Source organism: Pristiophorus japonicus, chromosome 5, assembly GCF_044704955.1.
Source record: "Pristiophorus japonicus isolate sPriJap1 chromosome 5, sPriJap1.hap1, whole genome shotgun sequence".
NCBI classification, from domain to species: Eukaryota; Metazoa; Chordata; class Chondrichthyes; family Pristiophoridae; genus Pristiophorus; species Pristiophorus japonicus.
In genome coordinates, this window is record NC_091981.1 from 46,031,649 (window position 1) to 46,047,744 (window position 16,096).

Here is a 16,096-nt window from a genome sequence, read left to right on the forward strand (position 1 = left end):
GGTGTGATAGGTTCCAATCAAACTTCTTGCTCTGCACCATTTAGCCATAATTCAGACCAGAGGTACAGGATATCAGAATAAAATACCTGGATAGTACCCCTCGTTGCTGAAGATATTCAACTGGGTGGAGTAGGGCGTCCTTTTTTTTGCCTTTTACCTTCTACCTTTTACAACCTCAAACCGAATCCATGAAATCTTAGCTTCCAACTCACTCACCCTTCTGTGATAAATGTCAGCCCTTGAACAATAATTATATTCATATGCCTTGCGACTGTCACTACAAATTTTCTAACTACAGATCTCTGCGGAGATCTCTCCCATTGGTTTACATTCCAATAGGTGTCTTTTGGGTTGGATGGAAAAGTATATTTAAAGTGCCATCTATGCAAGAGGACAGACCTACTATTATTAACAGCTTGTAAATGTATACTACAGTACTTAAATGAAACTGGAAACTGCTGCCATACTGCTGATGTGGGTCAACTCTATTTTGGGAAGCATTCCTGTCAGAAGACAGAAATATATTTGCTAATCTGAGGCACGCTGATGGCTCTCAGAATTCCCAGTGACTGCAAGAATTACACAGCTATCATGCTTTTATTGAGAGTGCATAAAGTACCAAATATTACAGTTAGTATTTATTGGCCGAGTATTACACTTGGTACTTTGTATGCTCTCTCCAATTAACCATATGAATTGGCCAAAAAAGCAGCAAACCGGCAGACTGGGAGAAATTTAGAATTCAGCAGAGGAGGACTAAGAGTTTAATTAGGAGGGGGAAAATAGAATGTGAGAGTAAGCTTGCAGGGAACATAAAAACTGACTGCAAAAGCTTCTATAGATATGTGAAGACTAAAAAATTAGTGAAGACAAACGTAGGTCCCTTGCAGTCAGAATCAGGTGAATTCATATTGGGGAACAAGGAAATGGCAGACCAGTTGAACAAATACTTTGGTTCTGTCTTCACTAAGGAAGACACAAATAACCTCCCGAAAATACCGAGGGTCTAGCGAGGAGGAACTGAGGAAAATCCTTATTAGTCAGGAAATGGTGTTAGAGAAAGTGATGGGATTGAAGGCCGATAAATCCCCAGGGCTTGATAGTCTGCATCCCAGAGAACTTAAGGAAGCGGCCCTAGAAATAGTAGATACATTGGTGGTCATTTTCCAACATTCCATGGACTCTGCATCAGTTCCTATGGATTGGAGGGTAGCTAATGTAACCCCACTTTTTAAAAAAGGAGGGAGAGAGAAAACAGGGAATTATAGGTCGGTTAGCCTGACATCGGTAGTGGGGAAAATGCTGGAATCAATTATTAAAGATGTAATAGCAGTGCATTTGGAAAGCAGTGACAGAATCGGTCCAAGTCAGCATGGATTTATGAAAGGGAAATCATGCTTGACAAATCTTCTAGAATTTTTGGGGGATGTAACTAGTAGAGTGGATAAGGGAGAACCAGTGGATGTAGTATATTTGGACTTTCAAAAGGCTTTTGACAAGGTCCCACACAAGAGATTAGTGTGCAAAATTAAGGCACATGGGATTGGGGGTAATGTATTGACGTGGAGAACAGTTGGCAGACAGGAAGCAAAGAGTGGGAATAAACGGGTCCTTTTCAGAATGGCAGGCAGTAACTAGTGGGGTACCACAAGGTTCAGTGCTGGGACCCCAGCTAGTTACAATATATATTAATGATTTAGACAAAGGAATTGACTGTAATATCTCCAAGTTTGCAGATGACACTAAGCTGGGTTGCAGTGTGAGCTGTGAGGAGGATGCTAAGAGGCTGCAGGGTGACTTGGACAGGTTAGGTGAGTGGGCAAATGCATAGCAGATGCAGTATAATGTGGATAAGTGTGAGGTTATCCACTTTGGTGGCAAAAACAGGAAGGCAGATTATTATCTGAATGGTGACAGATTAGTAAAAGGGAAGGTGCAACGAGACCTGGGTGTCATGGTACGTACATCAGTAATTGAAGGTAGGCATGCAGGTATAGCAGGCAGTTAAGGAAGAAAATGGCATGTTGGCCTTCACAGCGAGAGGATTTGAGTATAGGAACAGGGAGATCTTGCTGCAGTTGTACAGGGCCTTGGTGAGACCACACCGTGAATATTATGTGCAGGTTTGGTCTCCTAATCTGAGGAAGGACATTCTTGCTATTGAGGGAGTGCAGCGAAGGTTCACCAGACTGATTCCCAGGATGGAGGACTGACATATGAAGAAAGGCTGGATCAACTAGGCTTATATTCACTGGAATTTAGAAGAATGAGAGGGGATCTCATAGAAGCATATAAAATTCTGACGGGATTGGACAGGCTAAATGCAGGAAGAATGTTCCCGATGTTGGGGAAGTCCAGAACCAGGGGTCACAGTCTAAGGATAAGGGTAAGCCATATAGGACGAGATGAGGAGAAACTTTTTCACCCAGAGAATTGTGAACCTATGGAATTCTCTACCACAGAAAGTTGTTGAGTCCAGTTCGTTGGATATATTCAAAAGGGAGTTAGATGTGGCCCTTACGGCTAAAGGGATTAGTGGGTATGGAGAGAAGGCAGGAGTGGGGTACTGAAGTCGCATGATCAGCCATGATCATATTGAATGGTGGTGCAGGCTCGAAGGGCCGAATGGCCTGCTCCTGAACCTATTTTTCTATGTTTCTATGGGCCCAAGTTTCCGATGCTGGTGAAAACAGCGCACCTCCGTGATTTCAGTAACCTGTCTTGGGGAAAAAATTTCGCTGAGGTCTTACCGAGGAATTCTCCGGTCGTTCTGGAGCATGGTGTGGCGCAGCAAAGTCTCCCTGGGGTGGAGCAAGTTGATCGCAGCCAGCAGGGGAGCGGGGCTAGGGATCAGTGTTCTTCTGAGTGCCGGCAGAGTTGCGCATGTGCATAGGAGCGTGCGTGTATGCGCAATGGCTCAGCAGGGCGTTTTCCATGGGATTATTTTTCTTTTGAAAATGATGGCTACTCCTTTTGTGGAAGCATCCTTTCACTGGTGAATGTATTTTCACTGGTTTCTGTGCATACAGTGTAGTATTGAGTTCTAGGAATCAGTTCTGCAGTATGGTTTTTCCCCCAGTCTGTCTTTGAATGGTATGGGGTCTGGGGAGGTGATCGGTGGCGGAGAAACATGGGAAGGGATGGATGAGCATGAGTTGGGGAGCACTCGAAATGATCGGAGGGCCGGAGAAGAGAGCAGGGGTGCTTATACCAATTGGGGAGCCGGAGGAGCGAGGGTCCGGGGTTAAGAATGATCGGGGGGCCGGAGGAGAGAGCAGGGATGCATATACCAATTGGGGGGTGCTGGAGAAGCAAGGGTCCGGGGTTACTGCATATTACAGTAAGCATTTGTTCAGCCTCCCCCCCTTTCCTCCTGTTCAGCCCCTCCCTCTTCCCTCTCACCCTCCATCTCCCCCCCACCCCCTCTCCCCGCCCCCCACCCCTCACTGTCAGAAACAGAGCCAGAGAGAGAGAGACACTGACAGAGACAGAGAGAGAAACACTGACAGAGACACGGAGAGAGGCTGATAGAAACACCTTCCCTTCACATAAAGGTAGGACTTTTATTTTTAATTTGTTATTGATTGGTTGCTTATTACTTTGGTCTTGGTACTTTAGGTGCAGGGTTCCTTCTATTTTTTATTAATTAATTGCTTATTACTTTTTGTGCTTTGTTCAGTGCTTAAGTGCTTTAAATATACTTTGCTTCTTTAATGTTGTTGTGAAGGTGTTTATGGAAAATCCTCTAACTTCCCTTCCCCTCCCCCCCCCCGTTGTGATGTTGATGTGTCCTTTGTGTTTAATGCCTCCCATCTCCTGCCCCGTCTCTGGCTGTGCCTGCACTAAACTTAACTCTAGGTAAGGTTTTTCAGAACTTACAAAAGTGGACACTTACTTCATTCTAAGTTAGTTTGGAGTAAGTTTTCGCTGTCGAAACTTGCAAAACATGCCTAAGTGGCTGAACATCCCCCCTTTTGAAAAAAATATCTGAACTAAAACGAACCTAAACTAACACACTAGAACTGGAGCAAACTAAGTGCCGAGAATTGCGATTTCTAAGATGCTCCAAATTAAACTAGTTGCTCCAAGAAAATTGGAGCAATTCCACCCGAAATTTGGGCCCTATGTAATTCAGGCCTGTCTTTACACTTCTATATTGTTTCATCTTACTTTTTGACTGATGACTTTTGACTGCATAACGAAAAATTAACAAACAAAAAGTAAAAGAAAACTCCTCAGCTGTGACAATGCTTAATTTAAAATATCTAGGTGTACAATACCCGCCTCTGGATTTTAGAGGATTTGATTATTTTCCTATCTATGTAATCCCAATGAAGTGATTCAGGTACTTGAGGACCTGGCTTACCACAGCGTATTACAGAATCAATGTGCTGTCACATGTACTGCGTTGTAGCTTTGCACCCATGGCCCCAGTTCATTGAGTTACCAATCTCAGCTCAGGAAGTTGCTGAGCAGAGAGCGGTTTGCTGTGCAAGGAGAGGGGGAAGTCAGTCGAGTGCTTGTCACAATTTAATCCTTGTGCTACCAACTTAAGAGCATAAAAGGCAACCTGGATTTGAGCCTCCCACTCTCTTGTTGTTGCTGAATAATCTGGGGTGGCCAGAAAAAAGGGAGGAGGTAAAATATAACAGAGAGGGGAAAAAAAGAGGGACACATTCAATACAGACTACACAAAAAAGAACTGTGCAATAAAGAAGCGTGAAGAAAACTACTCACACGCTGGGATTGAGAGCTTCGGTGATAAAGCGGGCAACAAGAGAATAATGATCCATCCCGGCATACAGCTGGTTAGAGAATCTTGGATGACCTGCAAAAAACAAAAGCAAAGAATGCTGCTCACAGAATTGTACTCATTGACTTCTTGCCCCTGTTCACTGCTGATGGTGGCCAAAAGAAGAGCAGGTTATTTTAAATATAATGCCTCTAACAAGGCCTGGAAACATGGAAGAAGCCAGCGCTGAGCTCTCTTGAGACAAGCTGAGGCGATGGAAAGAAAAGCATGTTATTTTCAATGCAGTGCCTGTAGTGTTGTGGCTGAGACCTGGGAGTGAGAAAGAGACTAGTGATGCTAAGGTAATGGCTTGCTGGTTGTGTCTCTTTTTAAAATGGCAGACCTGGACCGAGGTTTAGTCGGGTCAGGACCTGTCATTGCAGCTGTATCCAATTTTTCACTACAATGATTGATCAGGAAGAAGAAACTTATTTTTGGTAGAATGCGATCGGTTGGTTTTGGTGATATTTTTTTAATTCAATTGGTGGACACCCAATTAGAAAGCAAAAAAAAAAATACAGGCATTTAATCAATCAGAGAAAATTACAGACACAAAACTGTTTATTATAAAGACTGCCTTCAGGTACTTTAGGCAGTGGCATACTTGTGAATTTTCTGAAAGCTTTGACTTATCCAGAATTGTATCCTAAGGACTGATTTAAAAATGCATACAGGTTGTTGCTAGGAGCTATTGTTAATGTCTCTTCAGCTGAGAGTAATAGCTCTTGGAAAATTATGAATTTAAGCTCTAGACTTCTCAGACGCACAGACCTCGAATACAAAACATTCTTAAGAAGGTTTATACAAATGGTAATGTCTAGCCATGTAGGCTTAATCAGTATTTTGCAAACATTTTTATTTTTCCTATCTTTATAATGTTACAAACTTTATTTCCAGTGCTACATTTCTCAGCCAGTGAGAGTTCGAGGTGGTAACCAAAAGAATTTACAAACATTATTCCGAGCAAGTTGACTGGCTCTCCTTTTTTTTTATTAGTGATCGTTGCTCACTGCTGAATTTTGATTGATAGCTTTTTACCGATTCAGGATTGATGGTTATCATTCCTGCTTGCTATTTGCTAAATAGTATCGTCTCTGACTATATTGTTCCTATGTATTAGTGTTTTATGAATACATACATTTGGCCAGATGTACAAAATAGGATCCTAACAAAACTCATTAATCCTGTGTCAATGAGTTCCTTGAGAAAAGAGCTAGAAAAATAGTTGGTTAAGTAATTCCCTTGATACCACAACTGGGTAACTGCAGCATGCCTCGTGGTACTGAGCTATATAGAACAGGAGGGTCCATGGCTCGGTTTGTGCTGATTTAGCTGATCTCAGCTGGAGTGGGAGTAGAATTGCTACAATTGTCTTGTGTCCCTGATCTAGGGAGGGGAGGGGAGGGGAGGGACAGGATTCCAAGTCTTGATCACAATTCCTACTGGAATGCAGGTGAGAACAAGATTGAGACCAGCTGTGATTTCTCCTGCCCCCCAAAGTCAGTTAGTCCCCAAGATCCACTGTGGTCATTTGCGCAGAGTATTGGAGAGCCACTACTGCCTGTAACCCAGCTTGACGCTGTGCAGAGAAGATCCACAAGCCTGATCTCTAGTGTCAGGGGTCTGAGTTATGAGGAAAGATTGGAGAGGCTTGGGTTTTTCAGCCTGGAAAGGAGGCCCATTGAGAGGTGATTGTTAAGGATACAGAAAAAGGTAACCTAGAAATTAAATTAAACTAAACCATGAGAGTAGAACTAGGGGACATAGGTTCAAACTAGTAAAAGTCAATTTTTGAACTGATATCAGGAAATTCTTCTTCCTATAAAAAGAATAAACTTATGCCACAGTAGCGGAGACTAAATCATTTCAGATACATTGGAATCATTTGAGATACAATTGGAAGCTGCAATGGGGAGATGTTAGGACCTCTGGACGAATGATGGATGGACATCTGTAATTATCTTGTGATGGGTTCCCACTTCTAGGAGAGCAGGCAAAAGGGTAGAAAATGCAAGCAGGAAATATAATTTGGAATAAAAAAATGGATCTACTAGAATCTACAGCTTAATGCGAATAGGTCAATATCCTTATTGTTTCAGTCGCAGTGCGTAAGAAATGATTTAATTATTGTGCATGGATTGCAGGATTAGGTCTATTTTTATCTTTGTCTTATGTTCAGTAAACATTGGCAAGTGGATAACATCACGCCACTGGTTGCCAGGACAGCAGGTGTTGCTGTCACATCTCATGGGTAATGTGAGGAGAGTGCGGGAACATGCGGGAACCATTGATGATAATTGCTGTATCGCACTCCCAAAGCCAATGTGCTTACTTTTCATTACTTGCCACCAGTCCACACTGCCAGTACAGGTGGTTCCATGAAACGGCATTGTGGTGCAGAAAAGGTGGAAACTTTCCCCTCACTCGCAGATTTCCTCCTGAAGGCACTAACTCATGGTGGGATAAGCTTCCATATGGGTTGCTAGCCCTCCAGCATCTCTTAAGTCATTTTTCTTCATGTGTGAGTCCCATGAGTGCCAGCATGCAATGCGACCATATAGGATGATCACAGCTCATGAGGGTTTTCTAGGATGTTGATCAAGAGCGGGATTTTGTACTGAATTTTTCCTCCCTTGCACTGAGGTCAATTGAGAGTCCTTATTGGCACCCTGGCTGAGATCAGCTTACTCAGTGCGGACCATTATTTTCTTACGGCTGTGCAAACAGACCTTTATTGAGAGGCATTCAATGTACACGGAGGCAATCCATTTGTCAATGATAGCATTGGCATTAATGCAAAAAATAACATACAAACAGATTGCAGCACACTCAACAGAGAAAGAGTAACCAAGAGGAGAGTGTCAGGACTGGGTGAAAATAAGTTGCTACGTCAGATTTGGAAAGATATGCTCACTACACAGCAGTATGTGTGGAATTGCATCCTAGAGAGGAACCAACACTTCAGGATGGTATCGGTATGTGTGGAACTGGATCAATGAAAGAACCAACACTTCAGGATGGTATCGGTATGTGTGGAACTGCATCCTAGGAAGAAACCAACACTTTCAGGCAGGTAGGGGGGGAAATCCACAGGAGGAAATTTTAAAACAATTTAAATAGCATCAGCACTTAGTAAAATTAACATCTATTACCCACAGATAACATGAAACTAAGACTGCTGCTTTCTAGTACTTAATCCTTAGAGTACTTATGGATAGTTTCAGTATTCAAATAAGATTTTTTTTCACTCAAAAATACTGAGAATTAAAATGCGTTGCATGGCTGGAAGTATTTCTCTCGGGCTTTAAAATTACATTGGACCATATTAGTCCACAAATACTTTAAAGCTCCTGTATGATAGCCTTCTGTCCACTATTCCGATGGAGGTGTTAATCCAGTTATTTTCTATTCATTCAGGACAGTAATGCAGAACATATATTCAAGGCCTATGCCTTCATTGGCATCATGATTTTTTGGTAGGATGTTTTATTTTCACCCTTGTCTACGGGTGTCTGTACCACCTATAAAACTGACCAGGAAAGCAGGTATACCCCTTACTCCTGGCCCTGTCTCAACTGTTCTGTAACCTCCAGCCAGAAGGTATACAGGAGAATGACTCCTTCCCCAGAGGAGTGACGCAACTCCTTCTGGTTTTTTTACCCTTGTCCTGGCCTCTCAGCTCACCATGGGGGTGCAAGGGCAACAGGTGTAAGCAGCTGACATGAGGGTCAATGAGCTAGCGAAACCACAACATTGCTCTAATATTTCTTTACATTATTCAGCAGGAGAGCTGGTGCCCAAGGGTAGAATAAAGCTGATGTTGAGCATATTTTTCAATCAGATATGCAAAAAGATTTGTCCTTATAACATGACAATAGCATCTGTTGAACAATATCACTGCCAGCCTACAGTTACATTCTCCCGTAACCTTGGGAACAATCACCCAACTCTACTGAGTGAAAATAAAACTCCTAAGGAATGTGGGACATGAAAGGAATCCTCGTGAAATATTAATGCTAATTTTCAGATTTGGGGTAGTACAAAAATAATAGTTTGTTCCTTCATGCGTCACTGGTTCACTGTTTTTGCACATGCAATCTTCATTAGAAGCGAGCAGTTACGGACTCACAAAAGCCAGAATATCAACTACGAAACACAAAGAATAGTTTGGTAAGCCAGTGAAGACATTTTCGCAGACTCATTTTAGATTAATTTAAGATTGATAAGGTAGAGAGCAGTGTGAAAAAGAAAAAAAAATTGAAGTTCATGGAGAGACGGCAGGGGAATGGGACCAAGTGTGTAGCTTTTTCAAAGAGCCAGCTTATGCACAATGGACAATGGCCTCTAGCTGTACTGTGATTCAATGACACTATGCTTGATTGGTTGGGCCCTGAGGCACAGCGTCATGACCAAGAATATAGTTGCAGTTGCATCACATTTTTTAATGATATTTCCAGCAATGCGCTGCAAGGTCAGCCTTGCAGCCAAGCCCGTCATTGTCCTCAGGACCCAAAAGGCCTACCTTTGCTAACTGTAGCAAAAACAAAATCAGTAATGTATAAAAGGTGATGTTATGTCCATATAAATGGCTGACAGATTACTTACTCACTGGTCTGTGGATTCCCATATCTTCAAAATCAAGTAAAAAATGGCTGGTGGATGGTAAGAAAAAAGACCACCTTTTTACTTCTTAAGGGCTTGTTAAGACCACCTTTCAGTGTAGTGTGCCTGTGGCGTCATGACTCCACAATAAGGTACTGCGGCTCCAATAACCTCAGGTAGTACAGTCTGTATCTCCACACATTGAGGTGAGGTACTCGATATGCTGCACTTCCACCCTGTACCAGCTAGCCCCTTATCAACCTTGACCATCCTTGCTCACCAGTTAGGGGCAGTTAGTGCTCAGGTAAGTTGTGTTGTTCAGCTTGGTAAACTATTCGATTCTTCCTGACCAGTGGGGCGAACAGAGGGGACATTGTAAGTACAAAGGCACACTTATCCATTTGGGAACTGTATTGAAATGCTTTGTCACTATATCTACTGCTATGCACTTGTGCAAATCTCAAATTATATGAATAATGTAATACAGACTAGTTGTTCCACCCTCCCCTCTAATCTCTGCAGTCCCAACACCTTCTTGATTCCCCTCCTAAACAAAGCAACTATAGCTTCCCATTATACTGTGATTTGTTTCATCCTCCTCTTTGAATCGTGCAACATGTATCTGACCACCAGCCAGGTCCTTGGAATAGTTGAGAGCATGTTGACTCTGAATTAACATGTTGCCACACTTGATGCAACCTTTGTACATTTGGGAGCCATAATAAATCTGCTGATGTTTCTCCATCACACGAGTAATTAGTACACCTAGGGCTTCATTGGTAAATCAGGATTTTCTCACTTGTCTTTTAGCCAGTTTCCCTTAAATCTCCAGATGGATCAACAAACCTTTCAATATTTACACTGACTAAGTGACTCGTTAGCTGCTGCAGAAACATCAAAGGATCATTATTGCAATTGCCGCTTTGCCCACTAATTTATCATTCCCAGTATTCTCAGAAAGCACATTATGAAGTGAATGTTTGCACTTTTTTGTTAGCAAATATTAGCAGCATTAATTATGATGAAAAACATTCTTCAATAAAAACAGAGTGTCAGGCCATCAGTGTCCAGAGATATCAATTTTTTTTATCCCTGGCTGATTTGATCTCCCCTCCAAATTCATGAACACTGATGCCAATTGTAGTATCTCAGGACAATCAGCTAACTCAGCAACAATAGGGACTAAACCTGGCCTGTAACTTACCATGAGATTCATTTACCAATAGAACCCATCGGCAAGCGGGCAATGTTACCAATGATTTTAGCTTTTCAATGGCTTTACATCAAAACTATTTTCTTATTTCAAAATTCTTGAAGCCCCTTTGAATTGCTTGTAATGGAGAAAGGACTTTACATTAACCTGGGGTTGCCAACTCTGGTTGGTCATATTCCTGGAGATGTTATCACATAACCTCCTGCCTCTAACCACCCCGCCCTCACACTCCTGCCATTGATCGCCCAACACACCCATACTCGCGGTACATCACCTTCCCAGCCAATTGGAAAGTGAGCCCTTCAATACCCAATTGGATGATTCTTGACGGTCAGTCAAACAGCATTCTTCCCCCCTGTCTAATATTTTTATAACTAGTAAAGAATTTTTTTTTAAAAACACATTCATTTTTAATACCCCTACGATTTTTCTTCCGGGTTGCTCACAGCAGTGTCCTGGAGATTTATCTTTAATTACTGGAGACAATCTTGGAGGGTTAGCAATCTTATACCAGCCCCAGCTACCCAGTATATGAGCCAACCTTCTCTCATGGTGGTACAATCTGCTTTATTCTTTCCACATTGAAAAAGGATACAGTCCTCTGATGCAATGTGGGTCTTTAAATATAAACTGCATGCGTTGTGCACACTTTATAAGGTGCATTACCCTACCTGTTTTCACGCTATACTTTATAACATCTCGACAACGTTGTAGCAAATGGTGATGAGATTCGCCCATGTCCCTCAATTCCAGGTCAAGACGTTTTTTAAGGTCTTCGGGGTGCTGCCACTCACAGACCTGGAAGGTATATACAAAGTTAGGGACACCGTGGGCAGAGGGAGACGTCTAGTGACAAGACTGAGAGATTTCATTTTAAAAACGTTTTGATTTATAATGTATTTTTAAAGTCATACATTCTATCCTTATTTTCATATAATACTTGTTTTATTATTTATAGTTAAATAGAAATCTTATGGTACTTTGAGAAGCAGAGAAATAGAATTGGTTGGTGCATAGGGGTTCCTCGCCATCCAGGCTGAGGAGATGGGAGACGCAAAACTGAGGTGCTGCAGTGCCACCACTGGTGGAACGGTGTAATTACAGTGTGACAAGTTTACATAAGCAGTTTCCATTATAAATGTGGAAGAAATTTATAATGGAAAAAACTGACCGGTAGATGCAGGCATATGATTTTTAATATATTATACAGATTTGTGGACATTTATCGAATGCATAATAATGCACAGGTATTAGTGCTTGCTCCATATTATTACTTTAAAACCATTTCCCCTTTCAGTTGTTTTCAATTCTTCAGATAACTATTTCAATTTTTGTCACTTTAATCAAACAAGCTGATAATCATAAAATCCACTAAAAAATTATACATAAATTGTGAAATTATGATTAAAAATTAAAAATGGATTGCTATTCGAGCAAAAATGTTGAGAAACTCTTTCCATCCACACCTCCACAGTAAGACAATAGGATAAAGCTGACAGCTAAAATCTGCAGTAATTAGGAAATAATCTGCATTGAGGTGTTAAAAATAGTTATAACCATTGTCTTAACATTCTAGGATGTTAAAATCTTCAAAAAGAAAATTGGAGGAAAGATACTTTATAGCGGAGTGCTCTTCTGAGATTGGGTTAAAGCGCACTGTTGGGTAATGTACAGGGAGCCACCAGGTGCAGAAATAGGAAAGATGCTCCATTTAGCAGCACAATGATCCATCATCATGTCCAATACATCAACAATCATATGACCAACAAGTATGGAAAATAACTTAATAACCCCCCCCCCCCCCCCATCCCTCCATCATGATATAGTACCATCCAGGAATAGTGGGGCAGAAATTCCGGCGTCCCGGGTCCGTACTGAGTGTCTATGGACACAGGAAGGCATAAACCCACAGAAAGCACAATGCGCATGCACTGAAAACCGGCTTTTCTGATCTGTCAAGCTAGAGCTTGATGGATTCTCCGCATATTGGGAGCGAGGACATTTGCAAGGGCAAGATAGCGGGATTTATCCATATCTTGCCCAGTAAATGTCCTCAAAACTCCTGTACCCGATAAAAGCAGGCACATAGTCTACTATTACAGGTGTAAGAGTTTTAAAATACACAAAAACATTTTAAAATAAAATTATGAAAGCACATTTTATTGTTAAAACCCTCCCTACTACGGTAAGTTTATTTTACACCATAATTAAAAAAATTTAAATCGGAAAAAAATATTTTTTTTATAATACAAATATTAATAAAATATGTGTTGTATTTTTTATTATTGGCTTTGTGTGTTTTGGGGGTTGTTTCTCATTCATAATAATGGGAACTCCAACTTACGGAGTTTCCATTATTATGAATGAGAAGATACTTTACATGATTGGCTGCCCAGAGCCATGTGACTGCAGCTCCAGCCCTGCGCACGTCAGGACCGGGAATTCGCGTGGGTGCAGCAGGATAAGGTAAGTGCGCATTTTAAAAGTTTTTTACCTGATCGCCCGCGGGAAGCAGCCGACCAGGATTTCTGGGCCAAACTTTCTAAAGAGCTGGTTCTGCACAATGTTACTCAACATGAAATTCAAGAGTAGAAATCCAATAATAACAAACTATTTTAAGATCAATATATTTTAAGATGGGAGATTTTCAGGTTGGTATCAATTCCCAGGTACAAAGATGTCATCAATGGAAAATTATCTTCTTTGTACAGAGCCCTGTAAAGTTTATGCTCAGTTACCAAAGTCTTGCCCTTGCCAATGCATTTTAACAATATATTGCTGCTGTAACACTGTCTGGCTGGTTATTGCCTTGTGATAAACCTCATTAACAAGCAGTAAAGATCTGTGGGTTTATACCTTCTCATTGACATCTGTGGCTTTCTTTATGGCATCTTCCATGATGATCGGGAACGCCTCTTCAACAAACTTCTCTCCTGCTTTTGCATCCAGAAGAGGCCCATTCAAGACTACGCCATCCACCAGGATCGCACCCTTCTTAAGATAGTGGTCATTTATCAATTCATCTACATTGAAAAATAACAGGACAGTTTTAGAGCTCAGGAAAACGACATACTGAAGTACACTTGGATAATGAAAGCTACTACATGTCATTCAATTGTAAAAACCAACAGTGCTATCAATACAACCTTCTCTGTTCTAAATGTTATTCTATATAATCCAACAATTATAACTGGCTACTACATATAATACTTACCATAACTGTATTGTAGAATACACACACATCTCTTTTTGACAAGAGAAAAAAATTTGATCTCAAGTGATTTTATTGGAAGAGGTAAAAGCTGGAGTACCGTTCCCCAGTAGATGTCCCTAGTGCACTTTCTGACTTACTTTTTCCCTTCAGATCTAAATCTGTTGCATAGAGAAAATAGGCACAGATTCTGATCCCAGCCTTTTGAAGTGCAATTATTAGCATTACCTAACCAGTGATGGTGTGAGGGACTGAATCAGATGAATGTTTCCCCTATGTGCAGAAGCAGTTGGCCTTCGTTCAGTGCCTCTCCAGAATTTCTACCATGTGCTGGCGAATGAACACACGACCTCAATACAAAATTATAATGCTCCATTTTACTAATGATTAGATGAGTGGATATGTTAAAAAGATTTACTCAGGAATTTAGCGAAGTGCAAATTACAATGCATTAATGAGCTCATGAAATCCAACCAATAATGCTTGTGAACCAAGAATTTGGTCCAAAATGTGTTTTACATGGCTGATTTTATGAATAGTGGAAGGAAATCATTTTAAACATTAACAAAACTGGCAAGTGATTGGAATTAGTTTTGGATTGCTCCAGTAAAGACCTCGCGCAGACACAATGGGTCAAATAGCCTCTACCTGTACTGTAAACTTCTATCGTTCTTTAGTTGCACCCCAAGTGTGGTTTTAACTTGAGGAGTCTGGAGTCTAATTAGTTTTCATCCAAATTTTTCCCAATATTTGTCACACTGCAACAATAACGCAAAGTATTCCAAAGATGCAAAAAATGTCACCACCAGATTATGTAATAAATATTACATTACTTCAAAATAACAAAATATTTTCTTTATCAAATATAACCTCACCCACACATTTTGATCCAATATATCCTGTGATATTTGTGCATGTGAAACCCATCTCTAAGCAAGGAAGAGTGGAGTTCAAATGAAGGAGAGCTGGAATATCTGTTACAATGATTAGTCAATATGTTTGTACAATGTATGTGTAAAAATAAAATAATCCATATTTTACATGTACTTGTGACACAAATCGTCATCTGTGCAATGATGTTTTAAAGTCACGTTTGATAACAACAACTTGTATTTATATAGCGCCTTTAAAATAGTAAAACACCCCAAAGCGCTTCAAAGGAGTATTATAAGACAAAAATTTGGCATTCCTCTTTAATGCCTCAGTTGCTCAGCACTACAGCTGTAGTCAAACAGCGTGAATTCAAATGGTGCTAATTGTTGCCCTTTGCATTAGATAACTTATTCCACAAGGATTATAGCACAGCTTTGTATACAGGAACAGGTGATGCTCCGATTCAAATATAGATTCTCCTTATATATGCAGCAAATACCTTATATAGTGAGTATGCCTGCATCGCGGAACATGGGCAGGAACTGCAGTAATAGAGGGTTGAAAGTAATCTTAAAAGGTGAAAGGCAGAGGGATACAAGTGATGAATTGTGCAGACGTAAGAAATGGTAAAAGGAGAGAAGGCAGATAAACAGAAGGCATCAAAGAAAGAAAAGAAAGAAATTAAGTAAAATAATAGATAGAAAGGATGTCAGAACATGCGTATCTGTCCATGTGGAGATTGAACTTGCTGGGATAAAACAGTCAGTCCCTTTTTACCAAAGTGATCTTCACCTTGATAAGCAATGGCAGGTAGCATGTAGACCAATAACTCTGAACACAGATTCAAGAGGAGAAATAACCCAAAGCTAATACAATGAGACGTCTAACAGATTTACAAATACAGCATCAGTTTTTAAAACTGTCACATAACAAGGTATTAAAGTGAACAATAAAGCAAGTTAAGTACATTTAGGGAAGTTACTTAAATTAGGTATGCTTTTAAATCTTTTGAAACTTCTATTCCGATTCAGTCTGTTTGCTATAATGATTGCTGACAATTAAGGTCTATTATATCATTTTGTGGAATGGGTTTTATAGTGAACAGCCTGATTCAGTGATCCAAAAAAATCTGTTGTTTTGTTCTAGTCTTGATACTCAAGAGATTAAATGTGCCCAAAACAAGTAAAGGAGTCACTGCGTTCTAAAAATCTGCTAAATCACATTAAGAAAGGCTGTATGGGCTTTAATTTATCAATTACCAGTTTCACACACGATTTTAGCATTACTCCAGGTAGTGATTTAAGAATTTCAAATTTTTTTTACATCTTAGTTCAAAAATATTATTGTGCCCCTTTCTCAGCCAAAATAACCAAAATTCTAATTCTTCACTGTTTAACAAAGACTT

General features: G+C 40.5%; 1 protein-coding gene across 1 annotated transcript in view; it reads right to left on the minus strand.

Moving 5' to 3' along the window:
• Window positions 1-16,096, minus strand: part of LOC139264315 (acidic amino acid decarboxylase GADL1-like) — a 158,441-nt gene that overhangs the window by 125,301 nt on the left and 17,044 nt on the right. Inside the window, exons 2-4 of the mRNA XM_070880582.1 lie at window positions 13,464-13,630; window positions 11,279-11,405; window positions 4,738-4,828 (exon numbers count right to left, since the gene is read on the minus strand). Of these exons, the coding sequence (XP_070736683.1) occupies window positions 4,738-4,828; window positions 11,279-11,405; window positions 13,464-13,630 (385 nt within the window). The remainder of the gene's footprint in view (window positions 1-4,737; window positions 4,829-11,278; window positions 11,406-13,463; window positions 13,631-16,096) is intronic.